The following is a 25979-nucleotide window of genomic DNA, read 5'->3' as shown; positions in this document are numbered from 1 at the left end:
TGTGGGGCTGAGCTACTCCCATGAGGACGAGTCAGTATGTTCCCTGTCCCACCCCTTCATATCCTGGATTTATCTGTCCACTGGTCCTGCCTAAGCCCTTAGCAGGAGGGCAGGAGCTGTCCTTTGCCTTTGTTTGCGTTCCCTATTTCCCCTACCCTCTGCACCTCCCTCCATCAAAGCAACCAGAGATAGGAGGCTAGGGCTCTGCTTTTAAGTTGAATCTCTGCAGCTGAAATAAAATTGCATATATTTGCATAAGGAGCATCTCAATTAGCATATTTGTGGGTAAAGCTAAAAGGGCTGTTCATTTGGAAGTGAAAATGTGAGCGAAACATGGAAATGACTTCCAGCCCCCTTTGCAAGCAGTTTAATTAAATATTTCCTTAGTGTGTGAGCATGGATTTGGGAAGCTCTTGCTGTATATGTAATGGTGTGTGAAACCCCAGGGCAGGCCAGGAGACCTGGTTCTGCAAAGCCTTGGGTGTGTCTTTGCACCCTAGGCTGCCCTCACCCTATGGCTCCCTCAGGTCCCCACACCCCCAAAGTGACAAATTTGCTGGGGGGCGAGGGTTTTGGCATACCAGGCTCTGCCACCAAGGATATCTTCTCCAGGAGGATTATCTTTCTGCTGCCTCACAGGGTGATGCTGTGTTTTCCTGTGTTTCCCAGGGGTAGAGGCAGAGAGGTAACTGTGATTAGGAGGAGGATTCAGCTGGGCAGGGCTGCCTGCCTCCTGCCAGAGCTGTGTTCAGGGAAAGAGCCTGTCTTTGTTTAAATATAATTGCTTTGGGCCTGATCCTTTTGATGCTTGGATCAGTGAGGAACAGGTATGAGCCTTCTAGGGAGAAAAGCAGTGCTGCTGCTTTTTTTTCCTTCTTTTTCTTTTTTTCTTCTTTTTTTTTTGTGTTTTTTTTTTTAAGCCAGGCTGATTATTTTTACTGCCTTTTAGCTTATGCCTCAGCAGCTCTCCCATCTCCTCGGGAGAAAACTTGGGCTGCACAGACATGCCTGGTGCAGACCTGCCCCGTGAAGGCTCGTGTACTAAATGTGGGACCTGTCTGCCATGCCCTCCAGACAGTGTGGCAGGCAGGGCTCAGCCTCTTCCCTCCCCACAGGGGTGAAACCCCCAAAAGCCTCCCTCCAGCTGTGGGTTGCCCTGTGCCTGCAAACAGGGATGGGTGGAAGGGGGTTAGCGAGGGAAGCTAAGCAGGTTGTGGAAGTGCCACTCCTGTGAATGGTTGTGGGACTCTCTGTGTCCCCTCCTGCTTTGGGGAGAATCGCCAGGTCCCTGGGGCTGGTTTCATTGCTAAGAGGAATGGAAAGCAGAGCATGAGGCTCCTGGCATCCCTGGGTCCTGAACACACCTCCATAAAAGATGGGGAAAGGGGAGTAGGAGTGATCCTTGTGCACAAAGAGCCCTGAGAGGAGGCTGGGGGGGAGATGGAAGAGTCTGGGGCTGAGGAGGGATGGAAGCTACAGACACAACACACGCATGCTGTGCAGGGCTGGGGCTGAGGGGGATGAGGGAGGGAGGGAGGGGGTCACACACAACTTATTGTGAGCAGCTGAAAGGCCCTACAGTCCTGAAATGTTAATCTGACCCAACCTTTCGCCAGTTATAATTTTCCTCTCAATGAGCATGCATTAATCTGGCCCTTTCTCCCCTGTTCCCTGTGGTGCAGAGCCCTTGTTCTGTTGCCTCTTGCTAAAATTGCCTTTCAGTGAACCCAAATAAAGCTCCCAAAGTCTGGAGCTCAGCCCCTGCTGAAGTGGGGTGGTCAGGGTCAGCCTGCCAAGAGGAGGAGGGAACGTGGCCTCTTCAGCTGGGACACAAATCCTGCAGTGCCTGGAGGGCTGTATCCTTCCACCCTGCCATGGGCAAAGCCTGGGGGTTCAGCTTGTACAGGTATCTCCCTCCCAGTGCGTGGCCCATGCCCCATGGATAAAGGATCCTTTCCACTCTGAGGAGCATCACCTAAGGATGCTGTCCTGCTGAAGCATCCCAAGAAAGGTCCGTGTGGACTCTGCCTTGATGCTGCCCTAACACTGCCTTCTCTCCCTGTGCAGCTGCCTGTCCTGTGTGAACGGCTCCTTCCCCTGCCACTGGTGCAAGTACCGCCACATCTGCACCCACAATGCTGCTGACTGCTCCTTCCTGGAGGGACGTGTCAAACTCTCTGAGGTAAGACGGTGTGAAACTGGTCCCCTTGTGTGTTCTGGTCCTGCCATGGGCCCCTGCCCTCTGGGGAAGGGTTTAGAAGAAGGCAAACTCCTTCAGAAGTCATTCCTTCTCCCTCTCCTGGGGTGCTGGGACTGCAGTGAGGGAGGAAAGGGGAATGCTGATGGGGAGAGGCTGTGTGGCTGTGGAGAGGCAGCTTGGGAAGTCGGCTGAAGCCCAGAGCACTTTAGGCTGAGTGAAAGGAAAAACAAAGGCAGAGATGCTAAAGCATTTTCCTTTGATGTATGTGAGGGGAGCAAGCTTGAACTGTCATTGCAGAACAACTTGTTTTTGGAGAGGAGAAGGTTGAAATCTGTAAAACAAACTGTTTTGCTGCACCTCATGCCTTCTTCATCTCAACTGCTTTGCTAAGGAACATGTTCTTTTGTGGGGGTTCATCCTGTGCAGCATCCGTGCCACTCACTGGGGAAACCTGCCATCAGCAGGGTGTTTGCAGGACATCCTGCTGTCCCCAGCCTGTGGTGGCATTGCCGGTTGCTTGGCTTGGGTATGGAGGTCTGGCAAGCCACTGCTGGCTCTACAGTAAATGCTAATTCAGATCCTGAAGGGAGAGTTATGGAAAGGAAACTCTGTCCCTATTCTGGAAGGGGGCTCCAGTTAACTTGTCTGAGTTTCCCATTGGCCCCAGTGGGAAGGGTCCTGCTGCCTCCAAGGGAATTTACTAACCTGTGAAAGTTGGGAAAAGCTGTTTTCTCCTAGCTTGTGCTGTGAAGAAATCCAGTGAGCAATATGCCTATCTCAGACATCCCAGAAGCCTGCTCCTGAGGTTGCACTTCCAGCCAGCCCTGGCATTGCTTCTGCAAATGTTACACACGGTGTCCAGACCACCGGAACCCAGCAGTTCTGGTCTGCCCGTTCCTCTCACTGAGGCCATGGGATCTGCCCCCCTCCCTGCCAGGTGAACCCCAAAGCATCTGGCTGTACCCCACAGTGGTGGTGCCCTTGGGACATGTGCAGCTCTCCCATGGACTGGCTGCTCAGGAACTTGTGTCACTCCCCAGTGTGAGCAGGGTGTCCCCCAGCAAACCTTTTGGCCACACTGGGAAATGGACCAGTGCCTGGTTTGAGGTTTGGATTGCCTGGCTCATTGGTGTGGCTTCATCAGTTCCCAGCAGGGATGGTGAGGCACCCTCAGACTAGCTGCAGCTGTGGGCTCTGTGACCAGGCTGGGATGAGACATCCTGTCCCCATCCCTGGCCATGCTGGTTCCCAGCAGGGTGGTGTGGAGGGTGGGGGGGCTCGGTGCCAGTCCCATGGCACCACAAGACAAGTTAATAGTAGACATCCAGCCCCATCCTCTCTGCAGGAAGGTTATTTTAAGCATGATTTGTCTGTCTGTATTGGCTGGAGTGTGGTGGGCACTGATCAGGAAATGCAGGGGCAGAGGGTAATTCTGTCTCTGCTCCTTCCCATGGGTAGTTCACCACAATTTCCTGGGTAGGAAAGTGGTTGTTTTGTAGGAAAACAGAGTGTCCCATGGTACTCTGTCCTGGCATGCCAGGAATGTTTGTCTGGATTTCTGGGGGTGGCAGGGCTGGAATGGGCTATAGGTAGGAGCCACCACTCGCAAAAATGTGCCTGGAAACAGTGACAGCAGTCAGGATGTCCCTGTCCACTGGCTATGGTAGCTTTAAAGCCTGGGCTCTGGAGATTGCCCTCCTCTATGGCTTTGCTGGGGGGTTGCAGGGCTGGGGAAGAGGTGATGAAGCAGCACGGGCTGCTGTTAATGTTTTTGCACTCATGGTGTGCAGTGGTGGCCAAGGGGTGGTCAGTGATGGACGTTGGAGCATCCTATCCCAGAAGGTTGCTCTTCTGAGGCAGTCCTTGCTGATGCAGAGCTGCTGTGGAGGGTGAAAAGCTCCTGGACTGTGGGGAACAACAAGTGTGTTGGTTCAGATTAGGTAGGTTGATCTTGTGTTTGTTCTTCATTCCCCATCAGTGGGAATGGCTGAGGACTTTTTGAAGGAACCTCAAAGCTTGGGTCAGCCCCGGTCACTGCCTTCATCCTATCTCTGCTGATGCACAGCCTTGCAGCTGGAGCTGGGAGCTGCTAGAGAAACCCAAATGGCAGCATTTACAATGTGATTCTAAAGCTCTTACCTCTCCAGACAAACCTGGACACCCATCTCATGTTCTCATCCAGATAGAAAAATGGTTTTAATGGAGAAAATCTGAGTTGTGTGATGTTTCGGAATTTGTGTGAGGTGGGGCCTTGCCATTCTGCTTATCCTTATGCTTTCATATCTGCCTCCTCCTGGGTCTTGGGGCTCTGCTGGGAAGGGCTGTTTTTGGCAGGACACAGAGCTCTGTGGGCTGTGCAGTGTCCCCAAGGGATGGAAGCGCTGGGCAATGCCAGAGCAAGTTGTGTCAGCAGTTGGACTTGCTCGTAGAGGAAATGAGTTGTCCTTGTACCCCCACCCCTCCGGGCACGCTGGGTGCCCACCAGCACCAGGTGCTTCCTGTTTGGGCACAGGCTGACATTTTTGCTGGATGAGACACTTCTGCTGGCAGATGTGGAGCGTGTGACATCATGGGGGGATTGGGCTCAAACTGTGAATTGGCAGAATGAGCCCACCTGCCTGTGTGGGGAGAGGGACACACGTGCCTGCTGTGCTCCCTGGGCTCATGTAAACAGCCATGGTGAGCCCAGCCTGGGGGGGGGCATGGACTTAACTCACCACCCCAGCTGGGCTGTGGCAATAATTACTGAAAAAAGAGGAGATGGAATTGTTGGAGAGTGAGCCAGGAGTTAACACTTGCCAAGTGTGCATGTGCCCCATGGGGAAGGCTTGTGCCACCCACGGGGTCCTCCTGCAATGTGGAGGAGATCAAGCAGGCGGGGGCTGCTTCCTCTGACAGCACTTCCAAGCTGGGAACTGGTGGGGAACAACCACCATGCAGTCTTAGGGACACTGCGTGGAAATGCCAACTGGCATGAGGTGTCTCCCCACCGTGAGTTGAGTTGATTCTGGAAGTGGGGGGAAACTGAAGCCCCACTTTACAGAGTGGCAACCATGATACAGATCAGGGAGGTGGCAGAGCAGTGTCCAGCAACTCCAGACTGCCCCATCCCTGTTACCACCTCTGGTTTGGGGCTAACACTACTGTTCCTCTCAGATTTTTATTTTATTTTAGTATTTTTTGGAGATAAATAGCTTCTTCGCTTTAAAATTGTGTTTTTGGGGAATACAGACTTGTGAAGAATGGAAAACCCAAAGAGTAAAAGTAGTTGGGTTTTTCTGTCAAAATTTGCTAAATGAAACAATTTCTTTTTCTTTTCTCTGCATTGTTTGAAAGTTAATTAATCATATTGGCTGAGATAAAGCCTGGCACATTGCAAGGTTTGGCTGGCTTGCTGCAAGATGGCAGGAGGGAGCTGGTCAGCCTTGGTCACACATGGCTGCTGGTAGTCTTGGGGCCAGAGTTGCCCCTGCAGCTGCACTGTGGCCATCAAAAGCTTTGTTAGAGCAGCAGAGTGGCTGCGTCCACTCCATTTCTGTTTTTAAAGCAACTCACATGTTATTCCCTCTTGATGTTATTTCAAGCCAACGCTCCCAGGAGTAGCTGCCATAGGTGTGAGACCTCTGCCCAGTTCAGCAAAGCTGGGGTGGGATTGCATCAGGCTGTTGTTGCCAAAGTGTTACACACCTAAGCTGCAGAGCTTATTTTGCTGCCTGAGCTCATTTATTTTTGCTCCCCTGTGCTTTGTACACAAGAGTCACCAGGTCCCCTAGAGCAGCTGGGAGCCCGTGGCTATTAAAAGTGGAGTGCTTTGCCCTCCCAATGTCTCTTTCCCCAGGGGCTGGCCGGGAGGTGCTTTCCTCTCCAGCTCAGATTCAGCAGCATCCCCTGGCTGGAGTCACTCACTGTCTGCTGGGCAGCCTGCAGTTGGGCTGAGTGGGGTGACACTGCTTTGAGCTGGTGCAGATAGAAACAGAAGCAGCAAAATTTGCTGCAGAGCAGGTTCTCTGCCACACTGCAGGAGCACACTGCTGTATCAGAGAGGGAAAAGGCTTTTCTGTCTACTTATGAAGGAAGAGGGATGGAGGCTGTGAGGGAACAGGAAGGCTGAACAGGTAGCTTGACAATGCACAGTCTAGTGGGCATTAACTCTGAAACCTACTGGCTGCAATGATGACATTGAAGTCCATATTGTTATCAGTTGGCCCAATGACATGTTGCTGTTGCAGTGGCAGGTTACAGATTCCTGAGATGGATCCTCTCCCCACCTCCCACCTAAATCAACCTGAGCTGTAGAAAGCATTCTACTGCCCTGGCACCGGATACCTTTGTGCTCTTCTTTTCTGTCTTCAGGGCTTTGGGCAGAACAGGCATAGGTTGCTGGTTTGGGGTTGCTGGACATGACGATTTTCTCAAGCATGTGCTCAGGGTGGTGTTTTTGCAGTTCATTGCCAAGCCTGCTAGCCAGGAGGGAGTCACAGGGGTGCTGGGGAAGGCTGTACAGTGTTCCTGTCTCATCATCTGCTTCTTGTTCCCCTTGCAGGACTGTCCCCAGATCCTGCCTTCCACCCAGATCTACATCCCCGTGGGTGTGGTAAAACCCATCACCCTGACAGCCAAGAACCTGCCCCAGCCGCAGTCAGGCCAGCGCAACTACGAGTGCATCTTCCACATCCCCGGCAGCACCACCCGCGTCACGGCCCTGCGCTTCAACAGCACCAGCATCCAGTGCCAGAACACCTCGGTGAGTGTGGGCCCTTCTCTGGGCTGCTCCTCCCTGCCTGCCCCAGGACCACCCCAGATCATTGCATGGGCAGTTTTGCTCTCTCACGGGCAGGCCATGGAGGTTTCTGTTGCTTGTGGGGTGTGAGGTGGGCTCCCTGCCACTACCCCCACGTGCTTTGGGAGGCTGCTTGGGGTTGTTCCAGATAGGATCATTGCTGAAGCCACTAGGCTTTAGGAGCACCTCCAAGGAAATTTGGTTTGCAAAGCTGAAGGAAGTTGCCTGGACTGGAGCCAGCAGGGTCCAGATGTGCTGGAGCCCCCTCCCCCTGACACCAAACTATCCCATTTTACAGGTGGGAAGGAGGTAACACCTCTGTGTCCCATTGTGCACATGGAGCTCTCCACATGCAGCTGTGCCTGCCAGCCCTGCAAGTGCTTCCCTTCCTCCCCTGCAGCCTCTGTCCATCCCTGACTCCATCCCCGATCTGACCAGAAGCTGCCTCCTTCCCCTGCCTGCCTGTCTCCCCATCCCGTGCTCCCTGCATCACCTCCTACCTCTGTGTCCTTGCCAGGGCCCTGCAGCCCTGTCACTTCAGCTCTCTCCTGCAGCCATCTCTGCCTTCTCCAGGCACCTCATCCCCGAAGTGGGAGGGGATTTAGCAGCCCTGGGAGAGCTCTGTGTGCCTCTCACTGTGCACTAGGCCCATGAACAAAGACACTCTGGGTGCTAATAGCCCCACTGGGAGCTGCCTCTCAGCTCCTCAGCTATCCACTGTGCTCTACACCGACCTGCCCTCCTCCGAATGGAGCCAGCCCCTCCCTTTGCTCTCCCATTTAATCCTTTTAAAATTTGTTTTTCATCTCTCATACTGTGAAAGCTCATTTGCAGCCTAACACCAGTGCTGATCCCTGCTCCCTTTGGTGGCACAAGTGACATTTAGAAGCCATTGAAGATGAGCACTGGCTCCCTCCCTCCTCCAGTGATCCCAGGGCTGCAGAACCTTTGGAAGGAGGAGCATCCTGAGCCATTGCCTCCAGCCCTGGGCAGCAGTCTTGGGGGGATGCTGTGCAGCCAATCCAGCCTCCTGCCAGTTCTCCTCCTGGAGCTGTCTACTGCCCAGTTCTGTAGTGTGGGGTTTGGCTGAGTTTATTCCAAAGCAGTTTGGGACGTGTGCTGCAGGATGCTCCCTGTAGGGAAGTGTTGTTCCTGCACAGTGCTGACAGCAGCAGCCTGATGGCTCCTGTAGGGTGCTGGGGAGAGGTTCCTGTGCCAGAGGGGAGCCTTTGCATAACAGAGGTGGATCTTGCAGTGAGGCTTTGAACAATGTAGACTCATTTCTCCCCAGTATGTTTCAACTTGTCAAGCAGGAGGGAGAGTCTAAAGCACAATGCATTCCCTGTGTTTCCCAAGGGATGCCATGACTGCCAGGATTGGTGCCATGAGCTGCATGGCCTCTGCAGATCTTCTCCAAAGGGATAGGACAGCTGTAACCACCACCTTATCCTGGGCTGACTGTGGTAGATATTTGACCTGGGAATTGTCAGGAATGCTGTGAAAACAGTACAAATTATTTTTTGTCAGAAGGGCATGTATGTGGTGTTGTGAGGTGCATAGGAAACAGGTAGCAGCAGCTCCATGGGGCTGCAGTCTGGGGCAGGAGATGTGGCTTTTGGGTGCAGGGTGGCTTCACAAAGAGAAAAAGAGAGTTTTGACTTGAAAGAAATTGCTTTGCTTTCAGGGTCTGCTTGCCTGCTTTAATGTTTGAGGGCATTGAGCCAGGCCGCATTATGGTGTGGGGGATTCAGATTCACACTCGTGTAGTGTTTGTCTCCTTCATGCCTTTTTGCAGTCCATCTGGCTGCTTGGTAGTGCTTCAGACTCTCCCAGCCATGGCCCAGCGGCTTCTTCCATTGCACTTCATCCTTTGGGTTAGGATTGTGGTGTGGAGAGCACTGGCTAGTGGAGAAATAAGGAAAGGGTGACATCTTCCCAGCCAACAAGTGAAGGATGGATGCCAAAAGGCATTTAAGCACGAAGCGGTTTCCAGGAGTTCAGTGGGGTCTAAACAAGAGGTTAAATACTCTGTGGAATTATAGATGCTTTTCTGAATCACTGGTGAATGAAAGGCATAAGTCAAGCCCCTTAAAACTCTTTGTCTTTTGTTTTAGTACTTGTCAAACTCCAATGACTTGTTAACACTTTGAAGAAAAGACATCTTGGTTAAATATTCAGCAGTCCATTCATTAAGATCTGAGTGTTGACTATAAACATAGTTTGAAACACCCAATAGATCTTTGGCAAACTCAAGGCAGACCAGCTCTGGTATTCCCCAGCATCCCAGGCCGAAAACCAAGCCAAAAGAACCTTTTCTGCCTTGTCACTTTGGTCTCTTTCTGCTCTCAAGAGAAAGGCAACCCTAATTGTTTTCCACATGTATTGTAAAGATGCAGAAAGGAAAGACAAGCCTAGCTAAGAAAATTAAGATCTTTGCCAATGAACTAATTTTTGCGAATTGACTACTTTTAATCTTCTGGGAGCACACTTTTCCAAGCTTGCTTTTTGCAGCAGAGGATGGAGAAATGGTCACCTTAATGCATAAGGTTGAGGCCGCTGAGATTAATTTTCCAAATACCCTTGCCTTTGCCTATTCTTTCCTATCTGACATCCCTCAATAGAGCTCATCCTCCTGATTGCTGCAAAAATGAAACAGTTTTGCAGTTGAAAAGTGCCACAGTCCTGAATCTGCACTAATGCTTGTAACATTGGACTTGATCTGATTTACTCCTGGCCTTTGCAAAATGGCTAGGTGTCTCTCGCTGTCAAGGGTTTGCCATTTTCTCTCTAAAATGTTTCTCTTAGGGCTGAAATAGCTCCAGAGCTGCTGTTTCCTTTTACGTGTATAAATAGGAAGAACTCCTGATCTCCTTTTCATGAGCATGTTTTCTCAGCACTTTAAATTAAGCGTAATGCCTCCATTATTTCCCTTTCTAAAGCCCCACCTGGTGAGGAGCAGCTGTGTCACCTCCCTGGATTCCTTTTGGTTCCTTTCTCACCAGTGCCCCTGGCATGGAGAGCCCACCTTTCCCACTCTTTCTGCGGTGGCTGTGGAGATTCCTGCCCTCTGGCTAGACTCAGGTTGGGATGTTCGCCCCAGAGTGAACATTGTTGCTGGGACAAAGTGATGTGGGTGCAGAGCAAGGTGGGCTGGCAGGGTGGGCACATGTGCGGTACCCCAGCGTGGATGCTGAAGCCCAGCCCCAAGTGTGGATGCCAGGCAGTGAAGTAAGACCTCTCAGATATGTGTTTTCTGGGTTTTTTTTGCTGCTGTAGAACCTAGGTGTTGCTCTGACGTATTCCCAGGGTCTCAGGTTCTCATACCATGCTAGATTTGAGGGAAGAGGAATCCAGATGAAGAAGGCTGTGTGTGATGGGGGAGGAAAGGAGGAGATCCATGTGAAAAGAGAAAAAGGAGATGCAGAATCAGAGGCTGAGCGTTACTGTCAAGTTGTGCTGTTGTGCGGATGACGGTATTTTACTCGGCTCAGAGTATATTTATAGAGGAACATAAATCATACACATGTGTGCTGTTCTGAGCACTGCACACCTCCAGTATATGTATCTCTAATTAACCAGCCATGGAGAGGGAGGCAGGATTGGAGCCCACAGCCCCAGCTCCGTTCGCCAACAAAGCCGCGCTCTCTGTCCTAGCGGTGCCTACATTTATCTTTCCTGCAGCAGTGTTTAAAGTGAAAAGGGAGTATCAGGAGAGTTTGATAGGATCCAATTAAATTCCAGCAGATAAAATAATGATGAATTGCAGTTGAGCCCTGGCGAGACGCGATGTACATTACTGCCGTCCCCGTAGTGCAGGGAAGGAGTTGAGGTCATCAACTACAGAAAAATAGGACACAGCTGCAGCCCAAGCTCTCCTCCAGAAATGCAGCCCAGGGGATGGTGCATGTGAGAGTGAGGGGGATTGCACAGGAAATTTGGATATGTGGGTTTTCTTGCAGAGGAGCAGCCCCACTGCTGCCTTCCCCAGGGATGGGCTGGGCAGGTTGTGGCTGAAGTGGGATGGATGCCCTGTGGAAAGGGATGTGGTGGCTGTGGGGCTGCCCTGCCTCCTCTGGGATGGGAAGGGCTAGCGCCTAGTTCAGTTGGCATGGCATTTGCAGGAGCATCCCAAAGTGCATCTCAGTGAGATCTGCCCATGGATTTGGGGTGTTCCCTGCTAGCTGCAGCTGTGTCCTCTGTGTGGTTCCCTGGAGGCACCTCAGAGTGCTGAATCTATCATCCCAAGGGAAGCTGGGTAGCTCTCAGTGCCCGTTGCTGCTGGCTGCTGAGTGTGTGAGCAGTGGGCTTCCTGGAATCAAAAGTGGGACTTTCAGGGCAGGTGACATTGTTGTGTGTAGTGCTGGTGGCATTCCTCACATGGGGGCAGGGTGGGTGTGAGAATCAGAGATGTGAAAAGAACACGAGGTCAGTGGTTATTACTTGGGAAGATGCCTGAGATAAGTTTTGGGTAAAGAGCCTTGAGAAAGGCTTAGTGAGCAGTTCTCTTGCCTGAACTGTATCTCTGCAGGAGACCTTGCTGGGAAGACCAGTATCCAGGTGGGTGGGGCTGAAACAGCCCCTGTCCTCTCTTCCACATTAGCCTTGTAAGCTCTTCAGGGAGGGACAGGGAGGCTGGCTGGGTTAGGTAAGGAGCCAGGCAATTTTCATCTCAGGTGCTGACTCACTCGATGGCATCTTTTCTACCATCCCCTTCTGTGGGCTATGCTGCATCAGAACACATCACTTTTGGGCACCGTTGGTTTGCTCTCGGGCTGTCCCTGTTGTTTTTCGCTCCCAGAGCAAACATCCCTTTCCCATAGCTTGTCCTCATAGTAGTTGCCAAGCCATATCATCCATTACAGCTGGGGGTCCTGGGCACCTTTGTAGAGTGAAAGATGGTCTGACAGCAGGGCTGCCTGGGTAGGCGCATCCCCCCACTCACACCCATCCTGGCCTACTCTCCTGCTGCTCATCCCAGTCTGCTGCCAGCCACTGGGATTGATTAACTGGGAGGTTAATAACAGTTAAGTGTTTAATAGATATTTAACAACCATGGTAGCTCTGAACAGGGAGGAGCCAGCATGATGGAACCTGTTGGTTGTCTGTGAGCTCTTTCTTGGATCCCATAAGATGGACAGATTGGTAAGCACCCCCTACCTGATCCCCCCCAGCTGTGGGGCCTCCAGGGCCGGAAGGTGGCTGCTGCTTTCCTTGGATGCTGCCGCCTCCCTGGCTATGGCTGTGCCCATGGGTGGAGAGGCCACTTTTCTGCCTACACTATGGCAAGGGCTGTTGTGAGGAGGCCTTTTGGATACTCCTTTCAAAATACAAGATGCTTTGGAAATTAGAGAGGGATCTGATGGATCTCCAAGTCCCAGGAGGCCAAGACTGGAGCCCCTGCAGCTGCAGCTCCTGCCTGTGCACAGCCAAGTCCTGACTCTAGCTCCAGTGTTCTACAGGGACCAGTATCCAAGTACCCAAGTACAGTATCCAAGCCATAGACCCACTGCTGTCTCTGCAGGGCAGGTTAGAGGTTGCTGACACACACAGATGCAGAGGACACATTTTTCATTGATATCCATGTTCCCTTGGTGATCCCACGCTTTGAACACCAGCTGAGGAAATGACTCCTGCTCTGCTGCTTCTCTCCACAGTCCTGTGCTCCTGCTGCTCCCTGCTGTGTGCTCCAGCTCCCTTCCACAGCAAAGTCAGCATCCTCAGTACTGTGTCCTTTCCCAGAGGGAGACAGTTTCTCATGCAATTGGCCTCTTGCTGTCTCAGAACCAGTGCATGAAGAGTTAATGTTCTCCCTCCCTTTCCCCTTATTCTTCTTCCTCCAACCCACCTCCCAGAAGAACTAATTTCCAAAAGCAGCCGGGGCAGAGAGATGCAAATAAGTGTTTTGGACAGCTGCAGGCTGGATGCCTTCCCAAGATGCCAGGGCCCCAAATGAGACATGTCAGAGTACAAATTGAAAATGCCAATTTCACTTATGCTGCCACGTGGCTCGTCACAGCTAAATTCTGCTCCGGCGCTGCCACCACCCTCCTCAGCATGTGCTCCCTCCTGCTGCCAGGGAATGGCCTCTGCTCAGCTACAGGTCTGGCCAGCTCCTTGTTGTGGTTCTGTTGAGGATATCCTTGGGTGGGAGTAGGATAGGGCAAGGTGAACAGATGTGAACTCCTAGCCAAATTCCGTCTTCATATTCCCAGGCCTGGTAACAGGAATGTTGCTGAGAAGCTCTGGTGGTAGATGGTGCTTGGTGGACATGTGGTGAAGGTCATCTGAGCAAACATGAGGAGAGGTGCCATGTCTGGGGGTTGTGTTGGCGGGTGATGCCTGTAGAGAGGAGATGGTGGTGGAGCTGTTGGATTTGCAGCTGGGTGTGTTGTGTGTGACGACTGCTGTGTGTAGGTGACCAGCAGCAGCCTTCCTCCCTGGGGAGGGCTGCGTTTTGTGGTCCTCCACCCTGCTTTTGGGTGGGGTGGCTCACCCAAAAGGACAAAGGATCACCAACAAAAAGCTGTAATGGAGGACCAGGCTTGGCTCTCACTGGCACCTGTAGCACTGAGGGAGGGGTGTGTTGCCTTAGCCAGGTCTCATGTGTCCCATTTTGGTGCCGTGTCTGATGCTGGACTGGGGATGCTGCTGTCTGGGGGAGACTCAGCACAGAAGGGACCAGCTTTGATGGTCAGGTGAGAAGATTGCAGTGTTGTTATCCAGGGTACACTGGCCTCCATGGGACACATGCCTGGGCTTTGTGGAGGGGTCGAGTAGGACAGACCCACTGCAGAGGGTCCTGCGTGGGGCAGCAGCTGAGGCAGTGCTGCAGATGCTGAGGCCACCTCTCCTTGGTGTGGCCTGGGGCTGTGAAAGGTGATGTTGGAACTGGCTGGAGGTGGTGGCAGGACTGTGGCCAGCCCGTGGCCTGGTGAAGCACTCCTGGTGCCTCTGCTGCTCTCTAACAAACTCCAGCAACCCATGAATCATTCATTTAATCTCTCCTGACACGCCTGTCATTTTCTCAGGCGAGGAGCGGGGAATCTCTTGCCGAAGGAGGTCATTAGCTGTCAGGGATGGTTCCAAATGCCTTCCTGCCTCTGTATCGATTAAACCTCTCTGTCTGCATGCAGGGGCTTTGCAGGGAATACTGATGGTGCTGCTGGGGCTGGGACTCAGATGTTGAGGCACAGGAGAGGCGTCTGGGTGGGAAAAAAGGTGCTGGCCAGGCTGGAAGGAGAAGTGGAAGTAGATATGTCTGGACAGCAGCAGGTCCAAGGGCCTGAGTTTTGGGTCCCCTAAAGCTGGGGGGTAGGATTCCCTGGTGTCACCTTCCTACATGGAAACTCAGGGTGGTGGTTCCAGTCCTGATAAGGAGTGCAGCCAATGTCCAAGCACAGTGTGGAGCTAGGAGTGGGGCATCTGGGGGTGTGGTGTGGAGGGGAGGAGTGCTGTCTCCTGAAATCTTTCTGAGGGCTGGTGTGGCACTGGAGTGATCCTTGGCTTTGATCCACACACAGCCATGTGGCCAAAGCTTTATGTCATTTTATTATGGGTGGTGGGGCTGGAGGGGACTGTGAGGGAAATCCTCCCACTGGCTATCGGGAGTGACTCTACTGAATCCACTCCTGTGATATACCCAGCCTGTCCTTCCCAAGCTTCACTAGTGATGACCGTAATCCCAGATATCCAACTGAGCATCCCTGGAGTGAGGAGGACATGGGGAAGGATTCGGGAGCCTTGTGGGGAGAAGTACATCTGTGCTGCAGAGGCACCATCTGTTTCTTTCTCTTCCAAAGCTACAGACCTTTGAGTTGATGTGCTTTGGGTCTATTTGCAATCCCTCTGTTTTGCTGCTTTATTTTTTTTTTTGTCAGTCCAGCCCACTGGTTTCATGTGCTGTGACTGACACTTTGACGAGTGGCTGTCAGACCTGTTTGTTCCTAGCCAGCAAGTCCCAGCCAGGACCCCATCCCTCTCCTCTGGGCTGATGGGAGACATCCATGTAATGGGATTGTATGTCTCTCTATGCCACTCACCACTGGGACATTTTGGCTCAATAATTAACAGGTTCTGCCTTCCTCTGTTTCCTCCTGCAGTATTTCTATGAAGGGAATGACATCAGTGACCTGCCCGTCAACTTGTCTGTGGTGTGGAATGGGAACTTTGTCATTGACAACCCCCAGAATATCCAGGGTGAGTGAGGGATGGGGATGGGACCCAGGCCAGTGCCCCTTCATCCTCCAGCCCACCCCGGCTCTGACCATAGTTTGCACCAGCGCTTTGATGGGTTTCTAAACAAGAGGCTTTTTCCAAGAAGCTTTGGGAGGCACTCTACTTTGGTGTTGAGTCCAGGGTGCCACTAGCTCCTGCCTGTGGGGGTTTGTCCTACTGGGAGTTGTTGGGAAGTGGCAAGAGCAGCTGCCTTTTTTTTCCCCAAAACCTTTGCCCATGGGTTGGGGGGCCCGTGCTGACCCAGCCCTCCCCTGCCATTGCAGCTCACCTGTACAAGTGCTCGGCGCTGCGGGAGAGCTGCGGTCTGTGCCTCAAGGCTGACCCGCGCTTCGAGTGCGGCTGGTGCGTGTTGGAGCGGCGCTGCTCCCTGCGCCAGCACTGCCTGGCCTACGACAACAGCTGGATGCACGCCAGCAGCGGCAGCAGCCGCTGCACCGACCCCAAGATCACCAAGGTATGTGGGAACGGGTGGGTGGTGATGCCCTGCGGTGAAGGATGGAGATGAGGATGTGGGTGGGGCTCTCCAGCTCAGCCAGATTACTCAGTGTTTAGTACTTGAGTGTTTTTTGTTATCACTTTACTTTCCAAGGCTAAAATCCTCTCTTCACCACTCCCATCCACTGGGCTTTCTGGCTCATTTCCAAAATTCCAACCCCTCCTGCCCATGACTGAGGGATCCAGGAAAGCTCTAGGTTGTTTCTTGTGTTGCCGTGTGCGCTGGGGCCTGTACTTTGTCATCATCATCCCATTTCCCTGACAGATTTTATGACCTTTGCTTATAAGATTGTGTATATTAATATTCACATGCCTGTTGGGCTGGGATCCAGGTTCACAAGGAGAGATTGGTGGGTATTTCAGCTGGATACCTTCTGCTAACCCACAGCTGGCTAGGCCTCGATGGTGTTAATTACTGGAGTCTTAGCACAGGATCTGATCTGTTTGGGTTTCAGTGCCTTATCTGATGGAGGCTGGAAATGAGAGTCTTGGCTTTTCCCAGTTCGTGCTGCCTGCCTTTCACATGGATGGACCCTGCTGTGTGCTGGGTGGCAGCCATGTAGAGAGAGGGGGGAACAGCTCTGCTGGGCACATCCCTGCCTGCAAAGAGCTCTGCCTGCAAGAAGTACTGCCTGCAGAGTTGTCTGGGGCTGGTGGAGTGCTGACAGGAGAAGGGATCCATTCCTGAGGAAGTGGGATTGAGTCTCAGGTCCTGCATCCCTACATGGAGATCTGATGTGTGCAGAGCTGCAGGGCTCCCTGTCAACTTCCCACTGTGCTCAGGCTGAACTTCCCAAATCTGGACCCCTAGGGATGATAGGAGTGGAGAATCTTGTGGGGCAGGTCGTGGCCAGGGTGCCCTTGTTGTAGGCTGTGCTCTTGTCCCTTTGTGTTCAGGTGACCAGGGCTGCAGGCATTTACACTCAGCAGCTTCCCAGCAGCTGTTGGTGCCCAGCATTGGTAACAGCAGTTGGTTCAGAGCTGATGGTAACAGCTCTCCCACTCTGAATCATTATGAAATTTTACAGTAATTGCAGGTGCAGCAGCAGCAGATCTGTTAGCAGGTAGGCTTGACCTTGGCACTGCTCTGCGTTGGTGCTGTGGGAGGTGGCAGTCGGTGTGGATGTGCTGTAGGTGTTGGTGAGATGATGTTCCTGTAGCCTGCCTGTTGCCTGCTGCCTCCCACTACCCCAGTCCCACATCTGGGTTGTGGGCATGCTTGAAAATGGTCCAGAGAAAAGCCTAGTGCAGAGAGGGCAGCATAGGCTAATGGGGGAGAAGTCTCCTACAGTGGTTTCATGAGGAGGTGGAGCCTCCTTCCTGCCCAGCTCATTGGAGTGCGGGTATCTTCATGGGTGGTGGGGCTGGCCTGGGAGATGACCACAATTCTTCTGCCTTGGGGTGAAGAATCATTGTTCAGTGGTGGGGAAAAGCCTCTTACAAAACTCTGTGGTGTCTTGCCTAGTGTTCACAGTGACCCTCAGAATGACATTCCAGCCCTTGGGAAGGGGGTACCCCTTGGTCTCTGCACCTTCTGGCTGTGCTGTGGCCACCAGAGCTGACAGCAAGCCAACTGCTTGTACCCGCTGGAGTTGTTTGCTTGTTGATGTAAAAGGACCCTGTGAAACCAATTAGGAGAAAAGCAGCATTGTTTGTTGGGGCCAGGGGTCCAGAGGTGGAGGGGGGAAAGGGGGGGTTGAGCAGCAATTGCTCTCCTTGGCAGTTCCCCCCTCCCACACACCTTGTTTAGCTGTGACCTCCCTGTGCTGGGTGGCCAACAATGTCATTTCATTCCTGGGCTCCTTTGTCCCCAAACGCGTGGCCCTTGTCAGCTTTGTGGAAGAGGAGGAGGAGGAATTGAACATGCTGGAGCAGCTTTTAACACTCATTTAGAAACACCAAACAAACAGCTGCTCCTTGCCAGCTGCCCCGCCAGAGATTTTTTTTAAGGGGAAGACCCAACCTGATGCTGGCTGCAGCTGCTAGAATGAGCTCCAGTCCCAGACTTGGGCAGGGGCTGAACAAGGTTTAGGCAAGCAGTGGTTCCCCACAGCCCCAGAGGGTTTTGTTGCTGTGTCAATAGTGGGCTTTGACTGCCTTGGCTTGACCCAGGGCTCAGGCACCAGTCCTAGCTCTGATGGGATGTCCTGCAGGATGCCTGTGTGGAAGGAGCCTGGGTGCTCCTGTCTGAGTTCGTGTGTGCTGAAGGTCACTAGCCCGGTGTGAATCCAGAGGGTGGAAGTTAATCCCAGTGGCAATGGCTGTAGTGGGACTGTGCAGAAGCAGCCCCTGGTTCCATGCAGTCCATCAGGGTTGATGATGTGGGCAATGTCCACTGCTTCATGTTTCCCACCCTAAGCTCATCCACTTTTCCCTGCTGTGGAGATGATGTTCAAGAATGAGCCCTTCACAATGAGGAGGAGGATGATCCATCTGGCTCAGGCCCTAGGGCTGCAGCTGCTCAGATTTGCCAAGAATGGAAAGATCTTACGTGTGCTTGGTCGTGGCTTGAACCTGTCCAGGAGCTGGATTTAGTGCAGGCAGAGGTGCCTGCCAGTGCCAGAGGAGATCTCAGCCAGGAGACCAGAGCAGGCCATCATCTGCAACAGAACCATCCCTCCCCCTGGGTCAGGGTGTGATTTCTTCCTGGCCTGACCCAGCCTGCATTCCCCTCTCCCTCTCCTGCTGCCTGCAGCTGCCTTCTCCTCTGCTGTGTCTTCATTGCCCTGGGGACCCAGCTGTGTCCCCGGACCCACTCAGGGCATGCAGCTCTGCCATTCATCCCAGTTAGTGCTGCAGGTGGGCGCTTCACCTCAGGGTCAGAATCACTGATGTAAAACTGCCTGAAATTGCCTAGTTGGAGGCAGCATCCCCACATATCTTGGAACAGGGCCCACACCTCTGTTCATCCCTCATTCTGCCACTGTCTGTCAGGCCACACCTGTCTGTGTTATTGGGCATCATCCTGGTAAATGAGGTGTGATGCTGTGGTGAGGTCTCCTCCCTTCCCAACTGGCCTCAGCAAAGGGTTTGCTGGTGAAGAGAAACACATCCCCCCTGCTTGCCATTTCACCTGTGCAGGTACCTGTTGGAGATGCTTTCTCCTTTGTGGACATCTTGGACACAGGAATCTCATCCCTGGGCACCTGGGACATGGCCAGAAGCAAGGCACATCTAGGGGCTTCCTTGCTAGTTCAGCTGGAGCCATGGCTGATCCTGCCCTGTCTCCTTCAACTCTTGTGTCCTTGTCACCTAGGAGATGGCTGTGCCTGCAGCAGGGTGTCCTTATCCCAGCCCTCTGCTTGGATGCATCTCATATTTACTGGCTTATCTCTGGAGGGATTTTGTGGATACAGCTGTCACTGGGGAAGTCCTTCCTGCTCTGTGGGCAACTTACAGATGTGCTGGCATTTCTCATCACCTGTCTGCTCCTTGCTGCTTGTAACACACGTCCTGCAGCTGGCTGGGCTGCAGCCTGCCCGAGTGAGGTGTCCCTGCAGCTCTGCATCCTTGTGACAGACCATGCTCTCTCCTAGTTGTTCCCTGAGACTGGCCCCAGACAAGGAGGGACCCGTCTGACCATCACCGGCGAGAACCTGGGCCTGAAGTTTGAAGATGTTCGCTGGGGTGTCCGAGTGGGCAAAGTGGTGTGCATCCCCATCGAGAGCGAGTACATCAGTGCTGAGCAGTAAGTGCCTGGCGAGGGGTGGGTGTGCTCCAAATCACCTCAGGAGGGTTAGGGACAGCAGTGATAGTGTTCAAATGCTGCCTGTGGCTGCAAAAGACATAGAGCTGACTGGGCTGAACTGGGAGGGAAGTACCTGCCGGTTATGGTTGCTCTGGGAAGAGCTCAAAGGCTTTGGGGAAGCTTCTCTGAGGGCTGGCAGTGTCAGCTGCCACCACTTTGGTTTCTCATGGATCTGCTGACACCTGAGACATTTGCTTCACACAGGGAGTGTCTTGGTGCCAGGACACTGAGAGTTTCTTACTCTCATCTCTTAGGATTGTGTGTGAAATCGGAGATGCCAGCCTGAGCAAGGTGCACGAGGCACGGGTAGAAGTGTGCATCCGTGACTGCACGCCCAGCTACCGGGCCATATCCCCCAAGACCTTCACCTTTGTGGTAAGCCCCATGCTGGGGATGTGTCTTTCACCTCGAAAGGGAGGTGATGCTGGGTGCTTTTAGGTGGTTTTCTGACTGAGTTGGAAAATTTCCCGTCATTTTCCTGAGTGGCAAGCAGGGATTCTCTGGTCAAGCATTGAGTCATGATGATTGAATTTCTCCAAGGCTGCCACTGCTCTGCCTCCCCACTGTCCTGCTGGCACTGCCAGGCTTTAATACTGTGCCTGGCTGTTGTCTTGCAGGTCCCTTTCCTCTGTGACCCTGTCACCTGGTTGAAGCTGCTTGGGGATGTGGGTTTCAGGTCCCAGGTTCCCAGCCTGTCTGACTCCAGGGATGCCCTTTTCCTTTGACAGACACCCACTTTCTCCCGTGTTGTCCCAGCCCGGGGTCCTCTCTCTGGTGGCACCTGGATCGCCATTGAAGGCACCCACCTCAACGCTGGCAGCAACGTGTCCGTGACCATCGGGGGACGGCCCTGTGCTTTTTCATGGTGAGGGGCACAGAGGGTGGTGGAGGATGGGCAGCAGGCACCTTCAAAGGCAATGGGTCCCCCAGACAGAGCAGCAGCCAGTAGCCTGGGCTAGGAAGCCAGGAGGGACCATGGGAGCCAAACCCCCTGGTTGGCCAAAGGTGTCTCCTCTTGAAACCTCTGTATGTCAGAGGCTGCAGGAAGAGCCCTAAGAACAGAGATTTTTCTCTAAAAGCACAAAGCCCTGAGGCATGAAGTGGATAATTTTTAGATTAGGGATGATAATGGAGCGGCTCTTTAAATATTTTCCTGCGGTAATTACTGGTTATCAGCCCTAATCGCTGCTGTTTGCAGCCACCGCACGATGGGAACGCTCAGGAGCTACTCAGTCTTTCCCGGCTGCCTTTTGTTTCATTTCTTGGATTTTTGTCTTTTCTTTTTTTCCTCCTTTCTCTCTTCACCCTCCAGCTGTTTCAGAAGGGGAGAGGGGTTGGGGCAGGGGGCTCCCCAGCTGCCCTGGCCTCCACCCTGCCCAGGCACTGACAGGTTGTGTGTTTTTGCCCCAGGAGAAGCGCCCGTGAGATTCGGTGCAGGACCCCCCCGGGGCACACCCCTGGTGGCTCCCCCATCCTTATCAACATCAACCGGGCAGAGCTGAGCAACCCGGAGGTGAAGTACAACTACACAGAGGACCCCACCATCCAGAAGATTGATCCTGAATGGAGCATCAACAGGTGAATTGCAAGGAGCTTGTGGGATGCAGGGGGGACTGTTTCCCATATGGATTTCCTGCTCCTGATGGGCACATCTCAGTGCTGTGATAACTGCCAGGCTGCACTCCAGAGACATGGCAAGAGGAGTATGAGCAATGGCTTGGCACCAGGGCCCTGCTAACTCCTGGCCTACAGTGCTCAGCCTGGCAGGGGGCAAGAGCAGAGAGTGCTTTGGATTCTGCTTAATTTCAGCTTGACATTTGGCGGCAGCAAATAAAATTAAAATATTTCCCATCGGGGGATTTTTTGAAATGTTTACATATTTTTCTAAAAGGTTTGAATTGGCTGGAGAGAAGGCGAAGGAATCCATTAAGAGCCAGTGCCAAGCGAAACCTTCCCCAGGCTGTTGATGAGGAGCAAGCTCCACAGAGGCATGGCCAAGGTCTCCAGGACCACAGGGCTTTTAGCACCAAGTCATGGAGAAAACCTGGCAGAGTTCAGCCTCTCCTGTCACCCACTGCCTCTGTGGTGGAGAAAGGGTGGCAGAGAGAAGCTTGCACTTTTTGGGATGCTTTCCTGTTGTGAATGCTTAATTGACTTTAGTTTGGCAGCCATCTTCAGACCCTAAACCTGCACACAAGGAGTGATGTCAGTGTTAATTACCAGGTTTTATATCTATAGTTGGCCCTTGGGTCAGCTGAAATGATTTGACATTGGTGCACGCCAGGTCTTGCCAGCCATGAAATATATGGGTGGTATAAGAAATCCCTGGGGCATGGTAGGTCACCCAGGCTGGGGCAGATGGGAATCTGGCTGGAGATGATGGATAGCTGCTTCCATCCTAGAGCTGGGGGTCCAGTGCCAAGCTACCTTTCCTAACCCACTGTCTCCATGTCTCTAGTGGTGGGACATTGCTGACTGTGACTGGCACCAACCTGGCCACCATCAAAGAGCCCAGGATCCGGGCCAAGTACTGCAGCTCTGAAAGAGAGAATGTAAGTGGTGCTAGCTGGGGCTGGGGGCAGAGCACACAGAGGAGGGATGCTATCTGTGTGCAATACAGGGCAGACAGTGCCCTCTTTGCCCTTCAGGTGTGATGGTCTGGAGGGGCTGAAGTCTGGGGGCTGCTGCTCCAAAGAAGGGCACCAATCTCTCTGCAGAGCCTCCAGCCAGGTGCTTTCAGGAGAGGGTTGAGATCTCAGCATTCAAAACTGGTGGGAGGTTTGTGGGACATTTATAGTGACAGAAAGAGCCCATCTCCAGTGACATCTTGCGTGCCACCCCCTGCACATCCGTTGCAGACAGGTGCCTCTCTCTGCCCTGAGGTGGGATGTCATGCCTGTTGTTAGAAACGAGCAGGAGATCCCAAATCTAAACCCTGTGTCCAGAACTGCTGCTTTCAGTAAAAGCCTGTGGGGTCTGATCCTGACCACTTGTTGGGAGTGGGTCTGACCTCATTCTGTGCCTCCTGCAGAACTGCACTGTCTACAATGACACCACCATGGTGTGCTACGCTCCCTCCATTGACAACCCTGTGCGGAGCCCTCCGGAGCTTGGTGACCGCCCAGATGAGATTGGCTTTGTCATGGATAACGTCCAGGCCCTGCTGATCATCAACACCACCAATTTCGTCTACTACCCAGACCCTGTCTTTGAGCCACTCAGCCCCACAGGGATGCTGGAGCTGAAGCCCAGCTCTCCCCTCATCCTCAAGGTAAAGAGTCTACACCTGGGGGGCAGAGGAAGGGACATGTCCCTCTGTGGAGGTGGGATTTTTTCATTCCTGGAGCAAAGATTTTGCCGTGTGTTGGGTTTTTTAAGCATTCCCCATTGCACGAGAACTGACAGTCTCATTCCTTGTTCCCTCAAAGGGCAGGAACCTGCTCCCGCCGGCTGCTGGTAACTCCCGCCTCAACTACACGGTGCTGATCGGGGACACTCCCTGCACCCTCACAGTCTCTGAGACACAGCTCCTCTGCGAGTCCCCCAACCTCACTGGCCAGCACAAAGTCACAGTAAGTGCTGGCAGTGGTGCCTTTGCTCCTTGTGCCTCATTTGTCTCAGAATTTCAGTCTTAATCCCAGCACCAGCCCTGCTGTGTGCTCCTCCTTGAATGAGGACCAGGTAGTAGATGCATGTGCAGGAGCATCCTCAGGAGTCATCTTCCTGCTCCCTAGGCATCCCTCTTCCTAATTACATGTTGGTAAGACCAAATACTTTGTCACCCTGCTGCACACTCAGCTTGGTGTTACTGTGCCCTGGCTGGTGCTAGATGCAAGGCAGGAGGGATTCCCACCTCTCCCCGCCAGTGTTGGCACATGCTGCAAGGCAGGCTCCTTTGTTTGTGGAGTTGTAGTGCAGCAGTGCTCGAGCTCCAGGACTCTGCCATGTTAAAAGGGACCCAGCACAATCCTCCCCAGGCTTCTCATCCATGGGGAAACTTGCTTTACATCCCATCTGTTACTGTAATGTTGTCTGAATGAGACATCAAACTCTCTGCCTGCTCCACGTGCACTGGCAGCATGTGTGCTGCATGCCATTAAAGCACCTCACACTGCTCTGGACCAGCCCCTGCCATTCCTGCATTTTTCCACATCATTCATGCCGTGAGCTGGGAGTCATGCCCTAATTCCCAGCATGGTGGGCACAGCAGGGAGGGCTACCCGTAGTGCATTTTCCCTGATGGCAGGTCCATTTTTTTCCCCTGCTGTGGTGCAGATCAAGGCTGGAGGGTTCGAATTCTCACCGGGGACACTGCAGATCTACTCAGACAGCCTGCTCACCCTGCCTGCCATCATTGGCATCGGGGGTGGCGGTGGCCTGCTCCTCCTCATCATCATCATCGTCCTCATTGCCTACAAGCGCAAGTCCCGGGATGCTGACCGCACCCTGAAGCGTCTCCAGCTGCAGATGGACAACCTGGAGTCCAGGGTGGCCCTGGAGTGCAAAGAGGGTGAGGGATCCCTTTGCTATCAGCATGGGGGTCTTTGGGTGTTTCTTACTGCTCCAAGGCTCAGTGTGCTCCTACCCTTTCCTCAGTGTCTTTCAGAGAGGGAATGGGAATGGGCAAAGCTGCTTTGTCAGTGGAAGTGAACTCATTTTAGGTGGCATTTGGGGGTATTTCCAGTTAAGAAGTTGTTCTCCATTTCTCCAAGTGAGAGAAAAGATGGCAAGCAGGGTAGCAAAGGCTTCCTGTGAGTGGGCAGTGGATCTCTCATTATGTGACAGACAGATGCTATGAAATTGGACAGAATTCCTTGTATGATACTGCTGATAAAACCTAATTGCCCATTATCCCCTTGAGCTGGCTCCAGAGGCCTCGACCCTGCCAGCCACAGCCACAACCAGCCCGGACGCTGTGAATGAAGCAGGCACTGAAAACAAGATAATAAAAAGGGGAAAGAAAGACAAACCTTTGCTCCCCCAAGTCCCCATCCCTCCACATGCCTGTGGATGGCACTGGTGACAGGGAGAGGGGAGGGAGCTGGTGAAGGGGATGGTGTCTTGTCTTCCACAGCTGGCAGATAAAAGGATCTGCTTTTAATTAAAAGGCACAATCTCTTCCCTGCCTTTTCTCTTTTCTAGTCCCGCTAGTTACAGATAAGATAGCATGCCTTTCAAGCTGACGGTTTGTTTTTTCTCATCAGGCTGACGAGCCTGCAGTCCTCTGCCTGGCTTTCAGCTCCCTTTAAAGTGCTGTTAATTTGATTTTTCTGAGGGTTTTCTCCCTCCACCCCAACCCCCTTCCCTGCTGCATTTCCAGGACTCTTCTCCCATCAGCTTTTCCCTGTAGGTGCAATTAAAGGTTCAGGACCCCCCTGGATCATGTTCCCCGGGGAGTCACAGCTGCCTCTCTGGGATCAGGAGGTTCCGGGGTGGGTGTGTTCAAGCTCTTCTCTCAAGTAGTATTTAGGTCAAAAAGAAATGAGGGCAATCTTGTGGTTTAGGCTAACGTTTTCCCCAAGAAGCTCTGTTTTTGTTCAAACCTTGCTGTTCCCCCCAGCATCCCTGGCAGGCTGCGAGTGCTGGGCAGGGGGGATTTGGACCCCCTGGGACCTGGCAGTTCTGTTCCCAAATCTGCCACTTCATTTATTCTGGGGATGTCATCCCCACGCTCTGCAGCTCAATTCCTCCATCTGTGTGGGGACAGCAATCACAGCCTGCCAAGAAGAGGAATGTTGAGAATATTCATGCCTTGGGGAGGGTCCACCCGTGGGGTGCTGGGGGTGTGATGAGGGGCTGAGTGCCAATGCTGTGTGCTGAGACTCCAGGATGTGTGGTTTAATTCTGCTTTTCCCACCCTAGCCTTTGCTGAGCTGCAGACAGACATCAACGAGCTGACCAATGACCTGGATGGGGCTGGCATCCCCTTTCTGGATTACCGCACCTACGCCATGAGGGTTCTCTTCCCGGGGATAGAAGACCACCCTGTGCTGAAAGAAATGGAGGTGTGGGTCTGTCTGTCTGTCTCTGTAGTGTTTCACATTTGGGATGTGCCCCTGCACAGTCCCCTGCACGAGCCCCTGTGCCCCCAGGCTGGAGAGATGCTTTGGTTGGATGCTGGCCCGGCGTGGTGCATCTCTCTGCGTGGCAGCCGGCGCGGATGTGGACTGGCTGCCAAATGGTTACTGCTCTCTCTGACATTAATATCAATATTTATATTAGTATCATTGCTGCTGTCATTTTCTACAGCACTTGCTTTATTCAATTGGGTTTGTTTGATGCCTGACCGGTCGCTTGCTTTTAGCAGGGTTGTCTGACATCGCCTGCTTGCTTGGCTCCATTTCCCCATGCAGACCCCATCCTTGGCATCCTTCCTCTGCTCCCCAAACCAGCTCCTTCTCTTCTCCTGGCCTCCCCACCTCCGAATAATTTAGTGCATGCAATTGCACAGCAATTGCTTCTCATGTGCTGGGCTGCTGAGGCCACTCTTGATTAGAGGAAGGAGGGGGGTGACCTTCGCT

At 52.9% G+C, this 25979-nt stretch overlaps 1 protein-coding gene across 1 annotated transcript in view; it reads left to right on the top strand.

Annotated features, from left to right (window-relative positions):
- PLXNA1 (plexin A1) overlaps positions 1 to 25979 on the top strand; it is a 97425-nt gene that overhangs the window by 48241 nt on the left and 23205 nt on the right. The window contains exons 8-20 of the mRNA XM_062501035.1: positions 2068 to 2182; positions 6744 to 6944; positions 15080 to 15176; positions 15479 to 15669; positions 19247 to 19398; positions 19713 to 19833; positions 20187 to 20323; positions 20869 to 21036; positions 21917 to 22010; positions 22490 to 22729; positions 22887 to 23030; positions 23734 to 23968; positions 25321 to 25463. Coding sequence (XP_062357019.1) covers positions 2068 to 2182; positions 6744 to 6944; positions 15080 to 15176; positions 15479 to 15669; positions 19247 to 19398; positions 19713 to 19833; positions 20187 to 20323; positions 20869 to 21036; positions 21917 to 22010; positions 22490 to 22729; positions 22887 to 23030; positions 23734 to 23968; positions 25321 to 25463 — 2038 coding nt within the window. The remainder of the gene's footprint in view (positions 1 to 2067; positions 2183 to 6743; positions 6945 to 15079; positions 15177 to 15478; positions 15670 to 19246; positions 19399 to 19712; positions 19834 to 20186; positions 20324 to 20868; positions 21037 to 21916; positions 22011 to 22489; positions 22730 to 22886; positions 23031 to 23733; positions 23969 to 25320; positions 25464 to 25979) is intronic.

This window comes from Cinclus cinclus, chromosome 12, assembly GCF_963662255.1.
Source record: "Cinclus cinclus chromosome 12, bCinCin1.1, whole genome shotgun sequence".
NCBI lineage: Eukaryota > Metazoa > Chordata > Aves > Passeriformes > Cinclidae > Cinclus > Cinclus cinclus.
Note: the sequence above shows the minus strand (reverse complement) of the source record. Positions and strands in the feature narration are given on the sequence as shown.